This window comes from Arxiozyma heterogenica (genome assembly GCF_036370985.1).
Source record: "Arxiozyma heterogenica strain weizmannii chromosome Unknown scaffold_22, whole genome shotgun sequence".
Lineage (NCBI taxonomy): Eukaryota > Fungi > Ascomycota > Saccharomycetes > Saccharomycetales > Saccharomycetaceae > Arxiozyma > Arxiozyma heterogenica.
In genome coordinates, this window is record NW_027042675.1 from 27,152 (window position 1) to 54,102 (window position 26,951).

At 29.5% G+C, this 26,951-nt stretch overlaps 10 protein-coding genes across 10 annotated transcripts; 4 read left to right on the forward strand and 6 right to left on the reverse strand.

The window, feature by feature from the left end:
* Positions 1-3,592: 3,592 nt before the first annotated feature.
* Positions 3,593-4,990, forward strand: KKQ8 (putative serine/threonine protein kinase KKQ8; the record flags this gene model as incomplete). Its single annotated transcript, XM_064859305.1, has 1 exon — positions 3,593-4,990. One exon carries the CDS (start codon positions 3,593-3,595, stop codon positions 4,988-4,990), a length of 1,398 nt encoding a protein of 465 aa, XP_064713775.1.
* A 286-nt stretch (positions 4,991-5,276) lies between these two features.
* Positions 5,277-5,693, reverse strand: MRPL38 (mitochondrial 54S ribosomal protein uL14m MRPL38; the record flags this gene model as incomplete). Its single annotated transcript, XM_064859306.1, has 1 exon — positions 5,277-5,693. One exon carries the CDS (start codon positions 5,691-5,693, stop codon positions 5,277-5,279), a length of 417 nt encoding a protein of 138 aa, XP_064713776.1.
* A 519-nt stretch (positions 5,694-6,212) lies between these two features.
* On the reverse strand, positions 6,213-8,750 carry NNK1 (protein kinase NNK1; the record flags this gene model as incomplete). Its single annotated transcript, XM_064859307.1, has 1 exon — positions 6,213-8,750. One exon carries the CDS (start codon positions 8,748-8,750, stop codon positions 6,213-6,215), a length of 2,538 nt encoding a protein of 845 aa, XP_064713777.1.
* Positions 8,751-9,395: 645 nt separating this feature from the next.
* ERG20 (bifunctional (2E,6E)-farnesyl diphosphate synthase/dimethylallyltranstransferase) lies at positions 9,396-10,439 on the reverse strand (the record flags this gene model as incomplete). The annotated part of the gene is made up of 1 exon (XM_064859308.1): positions 9,396-10,439. One exon carries the CDS (start codon positions 10,437-10,439, stop codon positions 9,396-9,398), a length of 1,044 nt encoding a protein of 347 aa, XP_064713778.1.
* A 740-nt stretch (positions 10,440-11,179) lies between these two features.
* EBP2 (Ebp2p) lies at positions 11,180-12,469 on the reverse strand (the record flags this gene model as incomplete). The annotated part of the gene is made up of 1 exon (XM_064859309.1): positions 11,180-12,469. One exon carries the CDS (start codon positions 12,467-12,469, stop codon positions 11,180-11,182), a length of 1,290 nt encoding a protein of 429 aa, XP_064713779.1.
* A 504-nt stretch (positions 12,470-12,973) lies between these two features.
* SNU114 (U5 snRNP GTPase SNU114) lies at positions 12,974-15,853 on the reverse strand (the record flags this gene model as incomplete). Its single annotated transcript, XM_064859310.1, has 1 exon — positions 12,974-15,853. The coding sequence occupies one exon, from the start codon at positions 15,851-15,853 to the stop codon at positions 12,974-12,976; it is 2,880 nt and encodes a 959-aa protein (XP_064713780.1).
* A 639-nt stretch (positions 15,854-16,492) lies between these two features.
* Positions 16,493-18,547, forward strand: TPO5 (Tpo5p; the record flags this gene model as incomplete). The annotated part of the gene is made up of 1 exon (XM_064859311.1): positions 16,493-18,547. One exon carries the CDS (start codon positions 16,493-16,495, stop codon positions 18,545-18,547), a length of 2,055 nt encoding a protein of 684 aa, XP_064713781.1.
* Positions 18,548-18,871: 324 nt separating this feature from the next.
* ZRT3 (Zn(2+) transporter ZRT3) lies at positions 18,872-20,770 on the reverse strand (the record flags this gene model as incomplete). Its single annotated transcript, XM_064859312.1, has 1 exon — positions 18,872-20,770. One exon carries the CDS (start codon positions 20,768-20,770, stop codon positions 18,872-18,874), a length of 1,899 nt encoding a protein of 632 aa, XP_064713782.1.
* A 1,318-nt stretch (positions 20,771-22,088) lies between these two features.
* LST4 (Lst4p) lies at positions 22,089-24,788 on the forward strand (the record flags this gene model as incomplete). Its single annotated transcript, XM_064859313.1, has 1 exon — positions 22,089-24,788. One exon carries the CDS (start codon positions 22,089-22,091, stop codon positions 24,786-24,788), a length of 2,700 nt encoding a protein of 899 aa, XP_064713783.1.
* A 582-nt stretch (positions 24,789-25,370) lies between these two features.
* STE3 (Ste3p) lies at positions 25,371-26,825 on the forward strand (the record flags this gene model as incomplete). Its single annotated transcript, XM_064859314.1, has 1 exon — positions 25,371-26,825. The coding sequence occupies one exon, from the start codon at positions 25,371-25,373 to the stop codon at positions 26,823-26,825; it is 1,455 nt and encodes a 484-aa protein (XP_064713784.1).
* Between the last annotated feature and the right edge of the window lie 126 nt (positions 26,826-26,951).

Consider the following 26,951-nt stretch of genomic DNA (forward strand, 5'->3'; position numbering starts at 1 on the left):
TTTTTTTTTTGCTTTAATACATAGACCTATTGTTATGAGAGTGACATTATTTCTCTCATAGTTTTACAATATACAAAAGTGGAAATTATAAAATATGAGGATGTTATATTTGTCCACATGTGCTAATTTTGTAAATATTTAAAAAATATTTTGAAAAGGTTTATTATTTAACTTTTTATAGCTATTTATTTGAAATGTCCATTTTCAAAACAATCGGATTTAATATCCCTCATAAATTTATTCCAGGGGTAATCTCCGTTTTTTCTATGGAGCGGAGAAATCTTGAAAACAAAATACTAAAATACAAAAGACTTACTTTATTTGTTAATCTGGAAACTTGCGCATAAATAAGTTTTCTTATTTGATGTACCGAATATATTGTGAACTCCATGTTTATTGTTTTTAAGAAACAATACCCAAACATCTGCAGTTAACAATTGCCAAGATTGGATAAAATACGTTTTCCCTCTTACAACTTATTTATGTAATAGAAGAGAGGTTGTTACTATGTACCGCGGAAATTGCAATTTTTCTAAAAAATAATTGTGTTTAGTCTTTTAAATTTTGAGAATTTGTTAAGGACATTTTATCCTAAGAACAACTAATTCTTGGCTTTCTCTCATAAAATTGATACGAGCTTCTATTATCCTGAAGGAAACTTCAATAGAAAACAATAACTAGATAGTTTGGTAGATTTTGTAGCTCTATATCCAAATTCAATGACTGAACTACTAAAAGCCTCCAACCAGAGTTTTCCTCTGGTTATATTGTGAAAACATTACCATGGGCAGATTGTGTACTTCCCCTCTCTTTCCCAAGGGGAGTTTAATCTGTTTGTTTTTTATTCCGCGCCCAGGTTTTACAGGCAACTACTTGTATAGATGCTAGACTTCATGATGTATGTGCAAAGACAGGGGTAGACCTGATCATTAGTGCCAGCATTCTTAGAAAACGCCACGTTTTTTTGCCCCAAGAAAAATTCAGGGTTAAAAATAAAAAAAAAAAAGACGCTACGAAGTATATCCTAAAAAGGAAACTAAAATATATTCTTATTTTTTTAGAAAAGATTTTGATTTTTAATTTGTGGTTTGTGATGATTTTGATTTAGGAAATCTAAACAGCATATTTTAGCCTTCAATATTGATTAAGCTATGCTGTAATTAATTGCTCTTAAAGAAGATTGCTTTGTTTATCTGTTATGAAGAATTGTGCTTGGTTTACATAACCACATTACCCCAATAAAAAAAGATATATATATATATATTTATATTTAATAATTGAGTTTATAGAATATTCGTATGCTTAAGGCAGAATAATTTTTGTTTTTTAGACGATCTGTATCAAAAAGATTTAGATAGCTGTTAGGTTAGTTGTTGCTTAAGAAGCATTTTTACAAAACATTGGTAAGTTTTTGTGTATTGTTTCTTGTAAAAATTCGGTAAGTCTTTACTAACAGAGGTCGATTAAACTTTATATACAGGTTCACCCTTTTTATATTACGGAGAAATATTTTAGTATAAAAACAGGGTACTCTTTTTTTTAATATGGTTTGTTTGCCTGGAAATGTGCCACTTCTTCCTGATGGAATAAAGTAAGGTGAAAGAGGTGTTTGTAGTATTGTATTATGTAATTTCTAATATTTGATGGTATAGATCCTGATTACTCATTCGTTTAACTGTGGATGCATGGATCTCAGTTATCTAAAAAAAATTTCCAGATAAATAACTAGTATATTGCACAATATATTGACAAAAGTAAAAAAATTTAAAACTGACAGAAACAAATGCCTATATTGTTATGGAAAACACATATTTTTAATATATTATTGTTAGAAGTGTATATTTTAATGAAATATAAAAACTTTTTTTTATTATGGTGTTCTTCAGGTACTGAAGTATAAAATATATATCTAATAAAGTAATAAAATATCATAAAAGATAAAATAAGTAAAATATTTAATGTTGCTAAATTATTATTTTTTCTATACCAAGTTTCTGTTGATAAACTTATTTAGTATATTTTTGTTCAAATAGTAAGTTGTATTAGATGGGGAGCACAGAATTAATTTATTACAAATTTTATAATGGGTTGTTTGTTATCCCACAAAATACCTTTTATTATGTATCTCTAATTTATAGGTATTAGGTAGTTTGTTGAGCTTTATTCTGTATGCTTAGCATATAGTATTTCTAAATACCAATTAACTATAACAAAATATGATCATTGATTTTTATATAAATTGTTATTTTTATTTTGCCATTATATATATTTTCTTTGTTATACCTTACAAGTATTAGAAAGTAATTTGGAAATTTTGAATAAGTTTGACTTTGTTTATGTTTTTAGTTAAATTTGTTCTCTGTTACACAATTTTTTATTATTATTGGAAAAAATATTTTTATATTTAGTTTCTTTCTGTGCCATTGAAAGCTGGGAGAAGTTGAAAAATAAACAAATATAAAAAAGAACAACTTTGGATTATTAATAGTTAGTATTTTTAATTATTTATATATCAATTATTAACAAAAATATAGGTTTTGTTAACGCAAGGCCTCAGTATCAAGAACTCTATTAACATTTATTTTAGATTATTATAATATGATAATATAAATTACAATAGGATATTGGTAGTATTACGAATTTATATTGTAAGTTTAAATTACTTTATCATAATACTTGAAAATTGTTGAAATAGAATGTTCTATGATAAAATAGATAGAACAATAAGATTTTAGCAGACACTAAACGATAAATTGTTGAGTAATAATTGTTGAGAGGTCACCAAAAGTTGTTGAGTTTATTTATTAAATATCTTACTGTTCGTAGAGGAAAATGGCTGAATGTTAACATATATAAAGCCAAGGATTTCATCATACATTATTTTTATCTTATTTACAATCTTTCTATATTATTATTTCTATGTTGTATATAGAGAAAGAAAGTGAAGAACTTTATTATAATTTTGTATACTAAATCTGTTTAATATAATATTGAGAATGTTTACTATATATCCAATGAATAAAGGCGCTCATTCCCAACAAAAATAAATATTAATAGAGTTCTTGATACCGAGGCCTTGTGTCAACAGAATCATTAAAATAATATAAATGACCAATTATTGAAAAACTTACTTAAAAACCCTCTAATTATTGGAAATGTACCCGAGGTAATCATCAGCATTAATATTTGTGTTATATCTAATAGATAACATGGCTAACAATAATATCAACATCAAAAATTCTATATTTTTTTTATTAGTTGAAATAAACAACTTATTATTTAGTAAATATCCACATATAATTATTATCTATATCTTGACGTATTATTTGAAATAACCCCTTAAAATTTTGAACAATACCAGAAAATTAAATGCTAATTTTTGTAACTTTTTTCTATTTCGTATATAATGAATGTTTAATATCATCAAACAGTTTAGAAATATAAAGAAAACAATATTATATACCTAATATAGTATCCTAGTTCACACTGTAACTAATTATTCTTCAAATTAAATTAATTCACAAAAATAAAAGAAAGTTAAATCATAAAGGTACACCTTAAAAATATTTTTTCTCTTATAATTATATTAGATATGCATAGAGCTTGCGGTAAATCTGATACTACTTTACAACCTAGTAAAAATACGGAAATTCTTTATGAATTCAAAGGTTTCCAATATTTTTCAAATGGTAAACACAACCACCGTATCAATTCTATATCTAAAATTAATAATCCTGATTGTAACAAAATAAATATTAGTAAATTTTTAAATAAAAATATGAGAATTTTTAGGTTATTGAGATCATATTGTAAAAAATTTCAAACAAATAATATTGAAAATTCAGTTTCACTTTTACCTTATTCTAATTTTAGTTCACCAGAATTTTTAGATTCTATACCAAAAGTACTCGATCCAAATGCGTTTATAAATGTAAAACAATTACAATTAATTGCCTTATTATCTGAAAGAATGAAATGTGACCCTCATAATTACAAGGATTTAGTATTATTTGATCAATGGAAAAACAGACCTTCAAATAATAATAAATGTATATTTAAATTTAGATATGGAAATTTGCTAAGTGATATAGAACAAAGAGGATCTTCTAGGCATATAATGCTCTTTTCCAAAAAAAAAATAAATGAAATAGATTTTGAAAACTCACATTTTACATATTGTAATGATGGCAACATCTTTTATGCAATAAAAGAATTCAAGAATAAAAATCCAGAGAAATCTTTTGAAAGCTATCGTAGAGGTATTATATCTGAATTTATTATTGGAAATTGCTTTTTTGGAAAATGTGCCAACATTGTTAATATTTTTGATATAATGGAGGTAAATGATTCCAGATATGTACAGGTTATGGAATTATGTCCTTCAGGTGATCTTTATGAATACGTTAAAACTTATACTAAAATAAATAAAAAGATCCACGTCATTGAAGCAGATTGTTTTATGAAACAACTTTTAAATGGCGTTTCCTATATGCATACACATGGAATTGCACATTGTGACATTAAATTGGAGAATATTCTTTTTTACCCAAACGGTTTATTGAAATTGTGTGATTTTGGGAATAGTACAGTATTTCAAACGGCATGGGAATCTAATGTTCATGAAGAAAAAACTATTCTTGGAACACAACCATATTTGGCTCCAGAAGAATTCAAGAAAAAACCTTATGATCCAAGAATTTCTGACTGTTGGAGTTGTGGGATGGTATATATAACGATGATTTTAGGTCATTATATATGGAGAAAAGCATCACTTTCTGAAGATTTATCTTTTAAAAAATTTCATAATGAAATGGAAAGAACTGGAATGTTCCATATTTTTGAAGAGTTAACTCATATATATCCAATTAAAGAGTTAACTCGTAAGGAAGCTCTTTATAGAATATTTGATCAAAATCCAACAAGTCGAATTACTGTTCTTCAATTAATAAATACTTCGTGGGTAAAAGGAATTAATTGTTGCCAAGATTAAATCCTAAAAGTCATTACTTGATCTATAATCTCGAATGAAACAAAGATCCTATCCTCTTTTTATAAATAAGTTTCTATTTTTCTATTACAAAATATATACAGATATACATAACGGAACGTTACATGGATGGTTAATGAAGAATATATGGCTGATATTATAGAAATATACAAGTTCAGCCTTTAAAGAAAAGGTTCCATAATAATCCACTTTTCAAATATTTTACCACTAATAGCACCACTACAATCGCAGTGTGTCATACTAAATTTATTTCGAGAATATCTTATTTTTATACTATTCTACTAGCTAGAGAACATATCTTTTTGTAGCCCTTATCTAACAGCTCTCTTCCAACAACACCATCATTGGCCATAATCCTTGTCCCTAATGGATCACCAGTGATTTTATTAATTAAAACACAAGCATTATCTCCAAAAGAAATATTAGAACCATCTTTTCTATATCCATTCTTTTGTTTTGTTCTCACTATAACTGCATGACATATATCACCTCTTTTAACCCTATTAGAATTCGCAGTACCGGTAATATTTTGATTTAAAGGTCTAGCTTTTTGAATAACACAAACTATTCTATCACCAGTAGTCCCACTTGATTTAGGAGATCCTTTCCTTAAGATTTTAATACACTCAGCTAACTGAGCTCCTGAATTATCTATAACTTTTAACATAGATTTTAAATATATCATCTTGCAATCTTTACTATTTGATAATTTACAAAAATTATATACTTTTATATGCTTTAGATCTTGATAAGGATGTTATCTGCATTAACTTGGACAAATTGTGGATACTAGTCCACCCGATTCCCGTCCATCAATTCCTGCCAACCAATCCTCTTTAATAAAATTTCATTTCCTCTGTTATCCTTTTAAATTTTCAACTTTATTTCACAAGTTTCACCCTCAAAATACTTCTGGCTTGTTTTTCTAACCATCCCGAAATCGGAACGTGAAACAAAATTATGGAAAGGAACAAAAAACAAACAACAAGAATAACTTAAAACAATAAAGATATCTACTTCTGATGATTAATGACGCTATTTAAGAATATGTAAAATTAAAATTCATTCTATACTAATAATTATATGGTTAAAATTTTGAATACGAAGATAGCATGAGACATAACAAAAACAGTTTTTTTCTTTAGTAGAATAGTAAAAAAAGAAAATACAAAAATCTCAATTCTTCTTGAACAAACTATTAGAACTACTTTTTCTTATATAAATAATCCAACTTATCTTCAATAGTTTTCAAATCCCATCGTCGGTCAATCCTTATGGTTAAACATCCAGTAACAATATCTGCCAATTCTTTGTACCTATTTGAACAAACTTCGTGAAGTGGTGTTTTATCATATTCTCCAGACTTGATCAAATCTCTTAAATGTGATTCAGTAAGATGTTTAAAGGGAAATCTTCCAACTAACATCGTGTATAACATGACACCAAATGCCCAAATATCTGCCTTTTTATTTAAATTATTATCCGTTAGCAATTCTGGTGATGCATATGGCAATGAACCAATATGAGAATCCTTATCTTTAGCACAACAATCTTCAACTTTGAAACTCATACCAAAATCACAAATAATAGCTTTCCAATTCTTGGGTGTAGATTTCTTATGATTTTTATTAATTAAACAATTTTCTAATTTGACATCTCCATGAACAATCCCCATATCTTCATGAAGATATTTTAATGCTCTAATAATCTGTCTTGATAAAATTATTACAATTTTACAACGTGCAATATGTGATATTTTTGAATTGGCAAAATTATCCCATGATAATACCAAATCATATAACGTCCCATCTTCAACCAATTCTGTTAAACAATACATTGCATAATCATCGTCAATCTGATAATTAATCAATGGCAATATATTTTCATTTTTTAATTTACTCCATATATCAATTTCTCTCATTACACTATTTTTAATCTTTTCATTATTCTTAAATTTAATAATCTTGATAGCTCTTAAGGATCCATCATTATTATCAACACATTTTCTAATCATGCCCCATGCCCCATATCCTATAATACTTTCTAATGTATGATTAAACAATTGCATACCTTTCTCACTTGGTCTTACAAAATTTGATTTCAGACTTGAAGATAATCCAGTGTTATTATTATTGTTATTATTATTTAAATTCAGTATTGATGTACTAACAGGTGAAAATGTGCTTAAATATTGTGATGCCACAGAATTATGCCTATTTATTGATAAATTCGAAATATTATCCAAATTCGAATAAGTTTTACTACTATTATTAGTTTGATTATTATTGTTAAATATTTCATTGCCGTTGTCCAAGCTATTCGGAATATCAAAATTAAAGGATCCTAATGAAGAGTTACTCTTTGATGATGTTAAGGAAACTTTCTTAATTAAAGACATAATTTCTTTGTAATTATTTGATTTTTCATTGGGTAAAACAGCTAGAATCTTTGCCTTTCTTTGAGAATAAGGTAAATTTAAAAAATCAATTGGAAGTAATTTAATCAAAGCAATCAATTCATCTTTATCCATTGAAATATAACCATTAAACTTACTATTATTATTATTATTATTACTGTTATTATTATTAAAATATTGTCTACACATCTCATTATCATACTTCAACTTATCACTTTTATTCTTTGTGATGTCAATTGGCATAGTTGACATATGTAACACTGTGTTATTATAATTCATTTGATTTAAAGATGATTCTGAGGGAGAAGATGAACTATTTAATAAATAAGGAGACCTAGAACTCATATTTCCATCAATACTTGCCATAGTGGTATCTGTCGATATTCTAGTTAAAGGGGCCGTTCTTGATGTTTTAATTATACTGTCAGAATTACTTGGAATTTCATTATTATTGTCATAATAGTGATCATGATCATTGTATAGCTCTAAAATATTTGAAATGCCTTGTTTTGGGGAAGAAAATCCACGTAAGGAGGAAGGTCGTCTTGATCTTGGGATAAAAAACGATATTTGATTTTGGGCCAATGAATTAGGAGCCTGTCTTAGTGTATTCTTGGCACTATTTGATTTTGCCGTATCATTTTTATTGGGGAAACCATTATTAACATTAGAATTCAGAAGATTTAAATAAGAAGACCTTCTTTCGACCTCTAAAGTAGATGGTGTAGTCCATGAATTTTTGAAACTAGGTAGTGGGATCGGTTCCACTTGGGAATGTGCAGATTTATCATTTAAAGCCAATACACTATTACTATTACTTCCTGGAGTAAAATTATTTTTATTAGTTATTCTTTGCGGGGAAAAGCCGAAAGAATCATCCTTTTGATGATCATTGTTATTATTATTTTTTGCCTGTTGATCTATATAATTTTCCAATTCCCATCTTTTAACAATTTTATTAAAGTTCAAATCTGGCACATACTCATTCTTTTCACTGTTAATCTCTTTTTGGATCTGCTCATTGTCTCTTTTATAAATATTTCTTGGTTTAAAGACTAGCAAATTATTATTATCATCATCATCCATATCTGCAACACCTTCTTCAACCTTCTCACCTATAATGAAGGAAGATTCATTAGAGGAAGAAGACGATGGTATAGACCTTGCTGTCCAGGGTAACCTTTTATAAGATTTACTGATATTACTATGAAACATTGTGGTCTCACTATTCTTATCATTATGCTGTTCCTCTCTATTTTGCTCAACTTTAGTATTGTGAAGATTATTTTTATTGATTAGCCCATTTTTTAATGTTCTTGATAACATATTATTTTAAGATATCTCACAGAAGAAAAATAAAAAAGTGCTCCACAAATACCCTATTAGTTACACTAAATTATAAAGCAGGGTTGCCTTTGATATGCTCTTCAAGAAAGAATTTGAATAATTTTATTCCCTTTATTTCTGTTCTTTCTTTCTATATTTTATGAACACCTATGACTATGGTAGCATATATGTTTTCGCCTGATTTAAGCTAAAGTATTGAGAGACAGTACATCTGTATGAATTCCTCATTATACTTGTGCTGCAGGGCAAAGAAGGTGATTCAAAAGGACTGTCATCCATTTTATTTTCTTTATTTCCATATATTGGTGTGTGTTCCTGTTTATTATTATCCTGTTTCTCAAACTCCGATCCAAAAATTGAAAGAAAAAAAACAAAAAAAAAACGAAATTACAAAAAAAAAAAAACAACAGACACCCTCTGGAGGTGTGGATGTTGAACAAATTGCACGTGATCTGCCCTTAAGTCAAGAGACATGGCACGTGCCAGAAAATGTCATGAGTGTATAAGTGACACATTTTATGAAAAAGGCACGTATAGTTTAAATAAATAAATGAATAAATGAATATATATATATATATATATATATATATATATAAACAAATATGAACCACTTCATATAATAGTTTATTTATCTCTCTTATAAACCTTGTTTAAAAATTCAGTCAATACTTGACCCTTGAAACCACGGGATTCATCAGTCTTGGCAATCATATCTTTCAATTTAGTAGCAATGTCTTGTTCGTAGTCCTTGTATAATTGTTCCAAATTCAATTCATTGAACACTTGCTTAACCTTCGACTCGGCTTCTGCATTGTCCTTTTGACCATAGTTCTTATCTAAAACGGCACGTTGTTCTGGAGAAGCCAATTCCAAAGCCTTGTTGATCAACCATGAACATTTATTGTCTTGAATATCTGTACCGATTTTACCGATCTGTTCTGGTGTGCCAAAACAGTCTAAATAGTCATCCTGAATTTGGAAATATTCACCTAATGGGATCAAAACATCTTGTGCTTGCTTTAAGTCGCGTGGGTCTGTAATACCTGCCACGTACATGGCCAAGGCGACAGGTAAATAGAAAGAATAGTAGGCAGTCTTAAAGATGACGATAAAGGAATGTTTGGATAGAGAGAACTTAGATAAATCAACGTGGTCTTCAGGAGCAGTAATCAAATCTAACAATTGACCCAATTCAGTTTGAAAAGTAACTTCATGGAACAATTCCATCAAATCAACATAGTATTTCTCTTGACGATAATATTTCTTCAATAGATAATAGATCGCGGCTTCTAACATGAAGGCGTCGTTAATGGCGATATCGGAGACGCCTTCGACTCTGTACCAACATGGTTGACCACGTCTGGTGATAGAATGGTCCATCATATCATCAGCAACTAAGAAGTAGGCTTGTAGTAACTCGATACACCATCCAAGTAAGGCAACTTTTTTATATTCTTCATCATCTAAATCTTGTTTACCTGTCAAAATTTGATATGTGTCAACTACAGACAAACCACGATTCAATTTACCGCCTGGTGTGTTATGATTTAAAGAACGGGTAAACCAATCAATGGCTTCTTGTGGCATTTTGTATGCCTTTAAGGCATTAGTTAAATCCTCGACAATTGTTGGAAACACCTTTAAGAACCTAGCTCTCTTATCAGACATTGTTTATTTATTTATTTATCTATTTATTTATTTGTTTATTTATTTGTTTGTTTGTTCAATTGATCAACCACTATTATTGACGTATACTATTTATGAACAAGAAACAACGACAACAGAGCAAGAGAAGGAAAGAACAACCGTGATCATTCACATAGTGACCCACCTCTATTTTACTTCTATATAAAGGATTCAAAAGTTTGGAGATCTCAGTTTGATTTTTATTACGAAGCCTTCGAGCGATTTGCAAAAAAAACAAAGGAAAAGGGAAAAAAAAGACCGCAGAACAATGCAGCACCCATACATCCTTGACGGTTAAATCCGTAAATTTACATCCGATATATCTGTCAATAAAAAATAAAAAAAGCATTTTCTTCCGAAATTTTACGTATTGCTTCCATGTAACATATATAAATATATATATATATATATTTATATATATATATATAAATACATGCATGTATATAATGTACAGTTGACACTTATCTATGGCTATTTTAATATGTTGCATTTGATAGCAGACATTGAATAACAAACAGTATGCATTCTGTAAATATAAAAATGAAATGACTAAAAACAGTTCTTCTCTTGGAACCTCAATTCTACTCACTTCTTTCCACTGTTTTCTTCTTTTTTTTTTTTTTGTCTTCTTTTATTTTGTTTTGTTTTTTCAGTCCCCCTCTCTTTTCTCCCCTTTATTATTACTATTACTATTATTATTCCCTGTTTCTTTTTCTTTTCTTTTAGTAACGACGTTGACGTCTAGACTTACCTGGTCTATTACCACTACTACCTTTCATTTTCTTATGGGAAAATCCGGTAATATCTGCAGACGATTCAGCATCGTTCTTCCTTTTAAATCTCTTTAAACCACCTTTACCGTATTTATTATTCTTAGCAGCTCTCTTGGCACTAGGCTTATGTAAGGTCCATCTATCCTTATTGTCGTGTCTATCACTACTGCCAAATTCATCTTCAATCTCCACATCAAAGTCTTCACCACTGATTTCATTTTGTTTTCTCTTCTTCTTCAAGCTCTTAATCTTGTCCAATGCCTCTTTCTTCTCTAACTGTCTCTTTTGTAACGTAGCAATCTGAACTTGTTTACCAAACTTCTTCAATTGCCTCTGTCTACGTGCCTCTTCACGGGCCTTTCTTTCGCTTGCTTCGGCAATCAACTTACTCTTAATCTTATCCATGTGTTCATCACTCTTAACCATCTCTGCAAAATAATCTAATGGTCTAATAAATGGTATTTTAAGTTTCTTGTGTAAAATTTCGTAACTTTCGTTGACTGCATCCAAGGACTGTTTATAAAAAGCTAATTCTCTTTCAGTGTCATCATATATATCCTTTATAGTCAAATCAGTATTTTCTTTGGAAACAATACTTTGATGTTCTTCAAAAGAATGTTTAGACCATGGTAATGATACTCTTTCTAAACAATGTTTAATTGCTTTGACATTATTAATAGTTAATTTACTGTGTGGTACAACATCTGCATCACTATCAAACTCAACTTCTGATAATGGCACATCTTCTTCTTCTTCTTCTTCTTCTTCTTCTTCTTCTTCTTCCTCCTCCTCCTCCTCTTTGTCTATCTTTTCTTCCTCATTATCTTTTTCACTTTCACTCTCACTCTCTTGTAATTTATTTAAATCTAAAGTCCTAGCTTCTTCTTCATCATCATCTTGCTCTTCTTCTTCTTTTTCAGCTTTTTCTTCTTGTTCCTTTGCCTTCAATATTTCTTCCTTCTTTTGTTGCTTCTTTAATTTTCTTCTTTCCTTATTCGATAATGCTTCACTCTTATATTCTTTTTCCTTACAGTTGTCTTTTACAACTGCTTCATCATCAATTTCCCCTTGTAGCTTTTCTTGTTCCTTTTCAATTAATGTAGAATGATCTACCACAGTAACTTCATCTTTCTTTAATTCTTCTTTATTCTTAGCCTGTTTTGCCTCTTTTAATTTCTCTAATTTTTGTTTCTCCTTTTCGTTTCTTAATAGTTCCTTTAATTTATATCCTTTAGCCATGATGGATTCTGACTTCTTAATAACAGTAATTCTTTTTCTCTCTTTTTTGTTTTTTTTGTTTTACTCCACCAACAAAGGTATAGCTGAATATATATTGTAAACCGAGTATAACAATGTTTCTCGTTAACAGAAATGGTTATGAGTAAGCTCTTATCCGTGTTAAACTTGGCACTTGTTATCACTTCTATTTTATTCTCATCTTATTATTATTCTTGTTATATTGTATCACTATATTAATTTACTTTAATTTTTTGCGATGAGCTTTCCAAACTTGTCAGAAACAAACAAAAAAAAATTTTTTTTCCTAAGAATTAAAAAAAAAAGAAAAAAATTTTTTTCTTTTTTTTTTTATGTTTTTTTTGGTAATAAAACCTTAAAATTTATAATCACCTCGTTCCAAATGATCTTTACTATTTTAAATACATATATATATATATATATACAATTACATATATAATATAATGCATCCGTAACAAGACAGTAAAATATTGAATAGATCAAATATTACACCAATTCTGCTTCTTTCAACTCTTCATAGAGCCCAGAATCAACATAATTAGCCAAAGATGGTCCATGTTGTTCTCCACGGCGACGACGGCTCTTCATAACAAAATCTCTGGCAATTGCATCTCTTGTAGCAGGCTTCAATTTTGGTATAACTGCATCTTCATTCATCACGTCTCCAGGCACACGTTTCCATATCTGATTGATATACTGTAGTTGACATGTGGACTGTCCCTGCGTGACCAACCGCAAGTCCACTTCAAACCCAACTGATTCAATTATTGGTAAATGCCCACGTATCTCTATAAATGGACTTCCCACAATTGGTCTTGAATTAATTATTTGTCCGCCTCTTCTCTTTTGAAACAATTGATTCACAACCTCCATATACACTGTCTTAGTCATTATGTTCACTTCATATATTGGCTCTAACAAATTTGGTGTAGCTGTCATAATTGCTATATAACATGCTTTTCTAATCGCTGGGATCAGTTGATTAATGTTTATCGCTGTACTGTCATCAGAACCATCTAGTTTCCCAAATTCTAATATTTTGAACTGTACCCCATGAATAGGTTCACCACATAATGGCCCCTCGTTCAATGCCCAGAAGAACCCTTGTTTCAAGATGTCTTTACAATCATTTAATAGATCCTTGTCCGTTTCATCTGATAATGTATCGTCAATCAATACATTAGTACCACTAAACAACCAAACGTTTCTCGATGTCAATGAATCCCAGCCATATTTGTCTCTCAATATCCGTGCAAGTTGTTTCAAATCCTGGTTTAATGGTAAATTACCATTTAATAAATCCTTCACCAATCGTAAATCCATCTTTGTGGCACCAACGCTTAATTTAAATTTTGAATCCATTGTCTCCACAGGAATCGCTGCAAAGGATTCCCCATCGCAACTTTCATGAAACACAGTCATTGGAGTAGACACTTTGATCTCCATTTGACCGTAGACTTCCCTTAAGTCATACAATAGGCAATCCATATATAATTCTCCTGTACCCAATATCACATGTTCTCCGGAGTCCTCAACTCTGATAATCACACCAGGATAGTACTTATTAACTTTATCCAGTGCATTAATCAACTTGGGTAATTCTCTTGGCTGTAAAGGTGCAATACTTACTTTAAAATAACTCTTGTTAATATAATCCAATTCTCTTAATCTTATTGACTCCGGTATATCATTCACAGAACATGTATAAATGGTACCACACTTAATTATTTCGTCCTTTAATTGACTTTTGATTAATACTAATTGACCTTGATATGCAATATCTACAGGCATACTATATTGTCCATCCATCAATATAATCTTTTCAACTGAGTAACCTAATTTACTTTGAAACTTTCCCTTTTCTTGTGTTTTACTTGGTTCATCTATTTCCTCCTCATCGTCATTTAAAACATTAAATTTAGATCCCACCGTAATATTTCCTGCGTATATCTTAACCAAACAATACTCGTCATCATAATAGTCCATAAATTTTAAGATATGGCCAATCATCTCTTGTAATTTCAAAGGAGTTACATACGGTGAATCCAACAATTTTTCAATACTTGAATACAAACCAAGTTGATTCTCGCCAAAAAATCTTCTTAAGACAAATCTTAATATTGGTTGAGGATCTTGTAAGTAGCTTGGTATTTTTGTTCCTTTAGCCAATACACGTGATTTGATCAACTGTTGAATCAATTTTATTGGATCTTCATAAGTTAATGTACTTGTTATCACTTTATAAATAGGGTAAAGAACAAACTCCATAAATTGGTTTTTATTCCATAATAAGTTAACAAACTTTCCTCTAGTATTCTTTAAAGAGACCTGATCTTTATAATGCCTTTCAACAAACTCTTCTAATGTAAATGTGAAACCTAATTTACCAGAAGCAAATATAATATTATTTAACTCAGGAGAAAACGGACCTAATGAAGTTTCAAATTTACGATTCAAATATTCAATATATTGATTTAACGACGCCACTGTGTGCAATAATTTCAAATAAGTATCTTCAGGTGTTAGTTTTAATTCAAGTATCAATCTATCAAATTTGTTCAAAACAAACAACATTTTCTTCCTATATTTTATCGATTGCTTAATCAATTGTTCAACAGAAGCAGTGACACCTTCCACAACATCAATACAGATAATTACATTTTCACATGCGTTTATTGCAATGGATACCTCATCCATAAAATTTACATGACCTGGTGTATCAAGTAAATTAATGACTGTAGATTTATCATCAAGGTCATTAGCCAAAAAAGTTATCCCATTCAATTTTATACTCATCCTTCTTTCATGCTCTTGTTTTAATGAATCCATAAATTTTAGTTGTTTCCAACCTTGTATAACTGAATCAGTAACACCCGCTAATGAATTCGTTCTGTGAGTGTCCATCACAATAAGATCTACTAATGATGTTTTCCCAGAATTTTTTGGACCTATGATTGCAACATTTCTTATTCTTTCTGGCATAGCAGACATATTCACCAAATATTTCACATCATATGTTACCGGGGGTAAAGCCTTTACCGTACTTCTTATTGAATTTTTATACTGTTTAGGATGAAATTTAGATCTCTTGGGTGCTATTAATGGTTGATTCAAAGTTTGTGTATTTTCGGTTTCTACAAGAATATTAACTTCTTCCATATTGGTCTTTGTATTTTCATTTGCCACATCTATATTATGATTAATCAATTGCATATGATTATGATTCAGATCATTTTCTTCATCATCTTTTTTCTGAATAGCCAAAGAACCTTCTGTATCTACTGTATCTGTGAGCTTCAAAGTATATTCTAAACCTGCCTTGGACCCAATGACATTTCCAAACTCATCAAATATCTCTTCATCCATTGTGTTATCTCACAAAGTATCAATCTCTTGTATAGTAAACGTTAGCTATTAATCTTCTAATATTATACACATTAGAAGAACAAGCTTTTTCTTAAATTCTTCGTTTTCTTTTATATGATTTCCGATTCTTTTTAGTCTTCTCTTCTTGTCTTCCAAATGTGGCTTTAATTATTTTCACATTCCTCGCAATCTTTAAATTAAAAATTGAAATATTTGCGAGGTATGAGAGCAATAAATGTATGTAATCTGATGGACACAACAATACAAGGACTACTTAAAAATATAGCTTTCTACAAAAAAGGCTTAAGCCTCGAAATAAACATAATACTTTTTCACAAGCTAAGTATTTGAATCTTTAACAAAATTTAGTCAATAAGATAGTGATTAGTTTTCTATTTTCTCTGTTTCCATTCCATTGTTGGTAAAATAAAAAAACTAATTTGTAAGATCTTCTACTATTAACACATTGATTTTAAGATCTGTAGATCTTTAGTGGCTACTATTTGTGTTTTTATGATTTATTTTACTTCATCATAAACCATAAAATTTTTATTGAGAACCAATATTTATGCATTACAAGTGAAATATCTAACTACAAAGTGAACGAGAAAGAAAGAACCAAATATTAAAGTAGAAAAAATGCCATCATATAATATTTTGCCAGAATCTGTTCGAGATGGTATACAGACAGTAAATTTGGATCCTAATAATTTGTTTGATAATCTTCATACTATGATCCATGAAGACTCGAATAACAATGAACCACAGGTTGTAGAACATTTCAACTATCAACAAGAATTAGATAAATCATTGTTATCAAGAGGCTCAATAATTGGATTAGGGTTCAGTTTAATGAGTCCAGTTTTAGGAATGTGCACCAGTATGTCAATTGGTTTACTTAACGGTGGGCCCCTTACCATAATGTTTGGATTCCTTATCAGCGGTTTTTGTATATGGTTTTGTTCTTTATCATTAGGTGAAATTGTATCTAAATTTCCTATGGAAATTCATATTGGGAGTGCCATGTTAGCACCAGACTCCTTTAAATTGATTTGCTCATGGTATACTGGCTGGTTAATGCTTATTGGAAACTGGACTATGAGTACAAGTATTACATTTGCAGGTGCCCAGTTAACTATCTCTTTAATACTTATGACTAACTCAGATTTGATAGATGAGACTCATTTAATATTTTATACTGTTATCGTCTTCTATCTTGTAGTAACTATTGTTGGATTTATCAATTTGAAATTTGCAAGATTCATTGAGATTATCAATAAAGTTTGTGTATACTGGATCATCTATGCTATTATATTCATTGATATTCTACTGTTAATTTTCCATAAAGGAAAATACCGTTCTTTGAAATATGCTTTATTTCATTTTGATAATAGTTTGTCTGGCTGGAAAAATGTTTTTTTATCATTTGTTATTGGGTTCCAACAATCTAACTTTACTTTACAAGGATTTAGTATGTTACCAGCCTTGGCAGATGAAGTTAAAAAACCTGAAAGAGATATTCCTCAAGGTATGTCAAATGCAGTCCTTTTGTCTGCCTTTTCAGGTATTATATTTTTATTACCAGTCATGATCATCCTACCTGACATAGAAACTTTATTTACAAATCATAAAGTGTTACCTATTGTCAATATTTTCACCCAATCTACCCATTCTATGATTGTATCAGTTTTCCTTATCCTATCAATCTTGGGAAACTTATTCTTTTCAGGGATTGGTTCCATTACTGCATCGTCAAGATCTGTTTACAGTTTTAGCCGCGATCATGCTATCCCGTATTATAATTTATGGACTTTTGTTAAACCAGAATCAGAATCAAAAGTTCCTAAAAATTCCATTTTATTAAGTATGGCAATCTCCTATTTATTGGGTATTTTAGCGTTATTTTCCACTGCTGCGTTTAATGCATTTATTGGTGCTGCAGTATTATGTCTATGTTCTGCAACATGTATACCATTAGTGTTAGTATTATTTAGAAGAAGGAGAGTGTTAAAAAATGCGCCAATTAAAATAAGATATAAATTTGGGTGGGGGATTAATATATTATCCATCATATGGTTATTATTATCTATGTTTTCGGTGTGTCTACCAACTAGAATTCCTGTCACTGCAAAGACAATGAATTATGCACTCATAGTCTATGTTCTTTGTCTCATTATAATAACCATATTATATTTTAAATGGGGAAAATATAATTTCAAATTACCATTGCATGAAGGTGAAGATATCATAAAACGCAATAATATTCAAATAACAAATCATAATGGATATGCTAATCTAAATCAAGATATATCCGAAACATTTGATGAAGAATCATATGTGTTACAATCTCAAAATACAACCAATAATAATATGCAATTTGCCGATAACAATGATAAAATAGAGGAAATTAGTACAAATAAGGTTAATAGGCAAAATGATAGTGCAAATATAACTTCAATATCGGAATATGACACAAAAATTACAAAACAAGAAGGTCCACCCATAACATTTAATGATGACAGAAACTCGTTCGAGTTAGTATCCAATCCATTTGAAAATAACGTTAATGAAATATCACCAACCTATGAAGAAGTTAATGATTGGGATTTTGCTGTCCAAGAAAGTATCAATAGTGACAATCACAATTATAAAAAAAGTTTTATAGAGAATAATAAGAACACAGCAGCCTCATAGAAATCTTGCTTTATGAAAACAACAAAAATAAAAGCAAAATAAAACAAGATAATATTAAATCAACACATATCTTCTATATTGTTATCATAGCATAAGATAAACAAAGCTATGCAGTAGTGAAGAGCTACTATACAATCGCCAATTCAGGATTAATATTAATTTAATCTTTTTCTGGTTCTCTCCATTTCAATATTTTATTAGCCTACATATATTCATTATTATAAGCTATATACTCATTAACATTTCTTATTTTATTCTCTTCCTTATATTCAGATTTTATATTCGTTTGTCTAGTTAGAAAACAGATTGCATATATATCTTCAATTATTCGAAAACTTGACTAGCTATAATTAATAAAACACCAGCACAACACCATTTCAAACAAGTAGTACCGGAACTATGATTGTTTTTTATTTCTTCATTCCCTTCTCCTTGATGGTGATGATGCGCATCACTAAACCCAACACCAGTTTGAAACATTTGCAAACCTATAAATAGTAAAAATCCTGCAGTAACACTTAAAAAGAAATCCATTTGCAATTCATTTTCATTAGCCTCTGTCTTATGGCCAAATATCAAGTATCCAAGTAAAGCACCCATTGGTTGAGAACCACCACCAAGTATGGCAGTAATAAGCACTGCCAACCATTTAGTTTCAAAGATTGCATATAATGGTAGAGTCATAGCGAAACCTTCCACAAAATTATGTATTGTTAGACTTAAAAAGATTGAGAATCCCAAAGAATCTGGTGTATCATCTTTATTCGTATAAAATATAATAAATCCTTCTGGAAATTTATGTAATGTTAATACAATACATGTTTGCATACCAATCGATAACAATTTGGAGAAAGGTGTTTCGATGTGATGGTGATGTATATGTGATGTTTGCAAAGAATGATGACGAATAACATAACCTGAATGAGGATATGACTCGATTTGAGAAATATGATTTTCCAAATCAAATGCATTAAAATTATTAGAACTATTAGTCATAGGAGTGTGATTGTGTTGATGATGATGTGAATTTGGCAAAAGATGATTATTTAATTCTTCATGACTATCGATGCTATTTGAATCATGAGTAGACGAAATGGATTCTGAGGTAGATCCATAATGATTCTCACCATTACTACTACTACTACTATTAGTATCATGGTTATGATAGCTTATGTTAGATTCATCTTTATCAGAATTTGCAGAATAAAAATTTTTACGATATAATGATAAATTTTCTAAATCATAACCAATAACGTTTTCAACACATGCAAGACCTTGTTGTGTTTTTGTCAATGAATCTAAATTATTAGAGCTCACATGATCTAAATTATGTGAATGACAATTATTATTATTACTTTTATTTGATATTGTAGGAATTATATTATTTGAAGACATCATAGCAATTTTGGAACAAGGTAAATCACTAGTCTCCAAAGTTGGTGTGCATTCACCTAAAGGACAGCAATCACCAATAGATTTTTTGTTATTTTTAGTAAATAAATCAATTAATGATTTACCAATAGTAATAAATTTTTTCTTTGAAAGAGTTACTGTACCGTTCTTATTATTAAAATTAATATTCTGATTATCATTATTCTCTTTAACGCCATCATTTGTATTTGGAAGTAAAGGATCTGATTCAGTGTGTGAATTTGTATCATTGGAATTTCCTTCCCCATTTGGATAATCTTCTCTGTACTGAATTTCATAATTAACATTAACTTGATGTGCTAGATTATCACCGTTATTATTATTCCTGTTAGTTGAAGGATGTTCATCTTCATGTTCATGTTTGTAATTATGTCCATGATAATGAGTATGATCATGATCATGTATCCCACTGTGGGTTCCTCCATGACCATGCTCTTCTTCTTGTCCATCACCATGTGCACAATGAACCAAAGACTCACTAGCATATACATGAACAATATAGTTTAATAAAAGACTAATACAGACACCAGTAAGCACACCCCAGAATACCCCAGTTCTATTATTTTTATTCATCTTTGGTAACATCATGTATAATGAAGTGGTTAACATTGACCCAGCGCTCAACGATAACCCATAATTAACTAATTTAGTATTATTTGATGACCGTCCATGGATGTTGCTATTGAAAATGGTAGACATTAAAGGAACACAAAGTGCACCAGAGATACATAGTATCGATGAGATCAAAGAAAATATTAACCAACGAGGAATTTCTTGCATAAACATGATCATTAGTTTAATATTTTACCGACCCACCGTTAGTATAACAAACACGAAAAGAAAATAAAAGCCAAAACAGAATTTCACCACAGATGCAGTTTATGTTTAAAGTATAGATATATACTTATCTCAACCAAATTTATAATTATCAGCTTATTAATTACTTTAATATGCAAATCTAAATGCTCATATAGACTGCAATACAAACGGTTATTGCTCTTTATAGTATTCGTACTTTATATTATTTTTGACATTCGATCCAGATCTTTTCCTTGTTTCAAAGGAGAACTGCACTGCCAAAGTATCTTTTATTCTTTGCCTTTATCCTCTCTTTGCTGCATTTAACTGTGAAGGTTATGTATCTGTGAATCTTTTGCAGGTCTCCTTTTCTTCTTTTTTTTTTTTTTATTTTTTAATTTTTTCTTCTTCCTAAATACAAAAAAAAAAATTTTAGGAAAACCCTTATTCCAATCGTAAAAAAATATAGGGTTTACTGTCCAAAGTCAAATATGTCAAGAAATAAACCTAAATTGTATTAGGGTTTTAACGGAAATAGAGGAAAAATCCCAATGCTTTTCGTTTGTCTTTCTCCCCTTCAATCATCTGCATTTTTGATATACTTTATCTCTAAAAATAGAAACCGATAAGGAATAAACACCAATTAAAAATATATAAATCCTAGTAAGTTATTTGATTCATGTATGTTGATGTCTCATTCAAGGACCAATGCCATGCTTCATATTCGTATAAATAGATCCATTTAATAGAATATTTACTATAAGAGTATAGTGGTAAACAATAATAATATACCTCGTGCGAGAAGTGATTTACTATAAAGATATACATACATACGTACATATATATATATATATATATAGTGCGGTATTAAAAGTGATAATCAGTGGACATAATATCTAATTAATGATATTTGATTAAATTCTATTCGATATTGCACCCTATTACGATATTGTTACACATATACATTTACATTCCATTTCTTCAATATTACTATTAATTTTATAGTTTACTTCCTTTTTATTTATTTTTATTCTTAAGTATACCCAATAATATCCTCTATATTATAAACTGAACCAAAAAAACAGAAGAAAAAGAAGAAGAGACACACTCAGAATATTAGATTTAGTCACATATGCAGTCTTAGATATCTATTAAATATTCTAGTGGTTGGTAGAAAGAATAATTCATTATAATAGTAATTGCAACCTATCGTTATACATTTGTGTCCCTTTTTTTTTTGTATGTTGACACTCAATTAAACAGCAATAGTAATAATATTATTTTTTGCCAACTCTCTTTTTTTACTTAAAATATGTTAGGAAATTTATTCAATAAAAATAATAGAAGGAACCAAAATAATAATAATAAGAGTAAGAATGATTTTAATGAAGCAAATAATAACTATTCTATTTCTGTGACATCAGTTAAAGATAATTTTATATCAGATAATGATTTTGCATCAACGAGCTCAAAAGTTTTCCAAAATTTTAATAATTATTCATCAAACAACCACCATCTAAAACCTACTACGGTAGTAGCGAAAAGCGCTACTGGTGCATTTCTAGGCTCCAATCTTGACGACATATCTCACTCTCAACAAAAGAAATATTTTCATCACTCACACCATATCACTAATCCACCTATATTAGATCATATCTCTGATGATTTAAAATATTGTTTATTCGGCACGAAAAATGTACTTTATTCCAATACTACAGACACTACCCAGATGGCTACTATAAAAGATAAAAATTACGCTTTTAGGATTCTTATAGCTGAAGAAACCGGACAAATTGCATGTAGAAACAACTACAAGGTCTCTTTAGATTATAGTTTTCCTCGTGGTTCTGATATTGAAAAAATTAGACCAAATGAATTAAAACAATACACTTTTGGCTCCATGGTAAGAACTAATGATTCTCTAAAAGATAATGAAAAGTTTAGAGTGATCCCTAATTCGGAATTTATTTTAATAACTAAAATCTTTCATTTTAAGACAATACCGAATAGATTTTCGATATCGTTATGTATCCCAAAAATTTTATTATCAGTAATCACTGAATGTTGGAGTGATATCAAACAATGGTTAGATTTAACCCAAAGTTTAACCATTTTACAATTAGAAAAAATTGTAATTGATAATACAATAACTAACTATAACGTTGGACTTTTACCACCAGATTATAATTCCCATTTCCCAAAAGTTGTAGACACAATTGTTCACGATTTGCAAAGAAGAATGATACCTTGTTTTAAAGCATTTTCTGAAATACCCAGATTATTTATATACCCAGAAATTTGCCCGGAGTTTGTGAATACTTGGTTTAAGGAGGTTTTTAATTGGATAGAAATTAAAGACGGTCCTAAGTTAAATTTTTTGTCCACATTAATAGCTACAATATTGTTAGATGTTAAAGATTTTCTGATAGAAAACAAGTCTACAAGATTGGTGCTTTTATCTGGTAATCCCTTAGTGGCTAATAAATTAGTATTCATACTTGCAAACCTGTTGGAACCAAGATTTAGAGGATCTTTAGACCTTTTCAATAAACCACATCCTGATAAAAATATTAATAATAATAATATTAGCAAACCAACTAACCCGATAAAGGAAGAAAATATTGAAGATACAGTAACTATAGATAAAATTTTGACTTACAATAATAAATCTCGTAAAAATAAAGAACACAATATAGATAAAAGTAGTCTCACTCCTACCAAGGAAACAGATTCAATCTCAAATATTCTAATTAACTCGCCCTCTTCACAAATTTTTTATGATTCAAAAAAGGGTTGGGAAATCCCCCAAAAAAAATCCAGTAGTTTTCGGTCTACATCTTTGTCATCAGATGATTCTATAGCTGAAGTTATTCAACCATCATCATTCAACAGTGGAAGCAGTTCACTTCGATACCTGTCTACCTCAATATCGAGCCAACCGGGGTCTTATGGATCTTGGTTTGGCAAGAAGCCTTCATTGCATCGATTCTTATCTCAGAGTCCATCTATAAAAAATAATGACTCTTGGGAGAGAGTTTCCATAATATCTAATCCATACAGTTTACAGACTTGTAACAACAACACCAATATAAATGGATGTATTAATAATTATTGTAGTCCATATAGTAGCAACTCAAACAGTAATAGTAACATTAATTGTACTGTACAAAGGAGTTCAAGCGGGACTTCATTATTTCAAAATTTTAATCGTTTATACAATACTGGGAGTACTTCTAATCAAACACCACAACCGTCACCTTCTATTAGTGAGTATGATGAATATCCTTGGTTTGGAACAACTCCAGAATCACCTAGGATGGAAAGTGGATCTTTAACCATCAATAATAAACCATTATGGCAGAATAAACCACTAAACAATATTAACATAACTAGGGACTGCCAGAAGATCAGTCAATCAAATGTTATAGATGATGCATTTGAAAGGATATGTATATCCTCCAGCGCAATTTACTATGATAATGATAATGATAATAATATGCTTTTTGGAGGGAGTATTTCCAAGGGCACAGACACACATGCTGCTGTATTAGAACTAAATTATGAACCACCTTCCAAAAGAGATGGCTTTTTAGAAACATTACCAAGATATACATCATATATTACTCATTTTAATTATTGGTTTCAAATTCAAGCAATTCCAATTACACCAGATTCTGAAAGACACATCATTTCGGCAATGAAGAAAGATTTACAAAAAGATTTATATTCTAATACCTTTTATGTCTCGCTACGGTCCAGAGAAATTAAAAAAATTATAATGAAAAAAGACATTAAATCTGAAGCAGAAGTAAATCTGAAACAAAGAATTAGAATGATTTTTAATAATGGGAAGTATGGACACGTTACTACTGAGTTTATGAATTGTATTGAATTCGTAAATAACTCTGTGAAGAAAGCTAGAACATTGTATGAAGATCGCGAAATAGATGTTCAGACAAGAGACAACCAGCTAGTAAGCATCTTTTTATCTATTTTAAATTGTAATAAATGAAATAATACGAGTTCTATTTTGTTCGTTAATACTGCACGCTATAATACATGTATTTATATATCTTTATTTACATTTTTTCCTATTTGCATTTGTTTATTTATTGATTTTTAAGTTATATCAAAATTAAACATAATTATAATCTAGGTTACCATATAGTGACTGATGTGCCTTCAATTAAGCAGCTTAACAAATTGTTTATTACCTGCGATTCTCTGTTGAAATTTGGCTTGATTGAGGTTCTATGTTATAAAGTGTGTCACTTTATTTTTTTCCTCATTAAAATTTTCATTGTGACACTAATTAGGAAAGTCTTTTGAATAATTAGTATGATCCCATTATGAAATCTATAGAACTTTCAAAACTTTATTTTAAATATCAAATATTAAAACAAATAGTGTAAATAACATATCAAAAGTTGAGATTCCTGCAAAATATAAATACAAGAAAAGAAAGAAACTTTAACTTTAAAAAAATTTTAGACTTGATCTATAAAATATTATTAACTTTGCGAAAACATTTACATATAAAAAAAACAGGTAAACTAAACTACTAGCCAAAACCTTAAATTGTTATTAATGCTAAATGTCTTATGAAGCAACAATTATTAGTTTGTGCACACTTGCAATAATTGTGTTACAACCTCCATTATTTTGGCATGCTCATACTAGAAATCTTCCGGCAGTGATTCTTATATTATGGTTATTAATCATTAACATAATTAACATTATTAATGCTGCTATTTGGAGTGGGAATGATTTTATGTCAACCTGGGATGGAAAAGTATGGTGTGACATTGCCATAAAGATAGATACAGGTGCAAGTGTTGGTATTCCATGTGCCATTACAGACATAGTTTATAATTTACATACTATTTTAAGGGCAACAACAGTTCTAGAAAATTGGAATTCCTATCGCAAAATAATCAGAGATTTACTAATATGCTTATTATCCCCAGCCATTGTCATGGCAACATCATATATTCTACAAGTATTTCGATACAGTATCTTAAGATATAACGGTTGTCAAAATGCATTTTCCAACACATGGCCAACTTTATTATTATATCAACTGTGGATTGTTTTGTGGGCAATTTTTGCAGCATTTTATTCCTTTTTAGTATTATTTGTATTCTATAAAAAAAGGAAAGATGTGAAAGATATATTATATTGTACTAATTCAGGATTAAATATAACTAGATTTGCTCGTTTATTGATTCTTTGTTTTGTTATAATCTTGATCATGTTGCCATTATCTCTGTATGGACTTGTACAAAATGCACACAATTTGGAAGGCCATTATAGTTTTAAGGGTATACACTCAAGTGCGTTATGGAATGTTATTATTAAGATAGATCTGGGAAAACCACTCTACACAGTTTGGATCTATATCCTAGCATCATATTTAGTATTTTTAGTGTTTGGATTAGGGTCTGATGCCTTATCTATGTATGTTAATTTTCTGCGAACTATTGGATTGGGATTCATAGTAGACAACATAAATAACTTTTATAAAAATAAAAAAGAAACTAGAATTGGAAAATTGTTGAACTATATGGTTAATCCAAATACCTTGGCTCATACTAGTTCCTTTCAAGGAAGTGACAATGAATATAGAAACTACTTGAATGAAAATTCACTAGGTTGTAAAATTCCCAATACACAAATTTATGTAAATTATGATATGCCTGAAACAAGAGAGGAACGTTTTTATAGTAAGTTTGAAAAAAAACGTTATGATCTTGAATCAAAATATCTAGAACAAGAAATTAACATAGATGATGGTGAATATATCCCATATTTAGATGATGAAATTAGTAAAGAAGAACAAATATTATTTCCTAGCTTACGTATGGAAAATGAAACAGAAATTTCAAAGGATTATAACAATAGAGACAACATGAGATTTCCCAATTTAGAAGGAAATATAATGCAAGAGTTGGAAGACTTAGATAGTGAAGAAATAGGGAAAGATTTACTTGAAAACCCATTTACTACACCAATAATTCAAAAATTTTCCTCAGAAACAAACGAAAATTAATTTATATAAAAATATTATAATAAGACATGTATTCTTGCTAATGATGTTATTATTTTAAATTCAGCGAAAACAAATAAAATAACAATAAAGTAATTATAACATATTCTTTATAATACATCTTAGTAC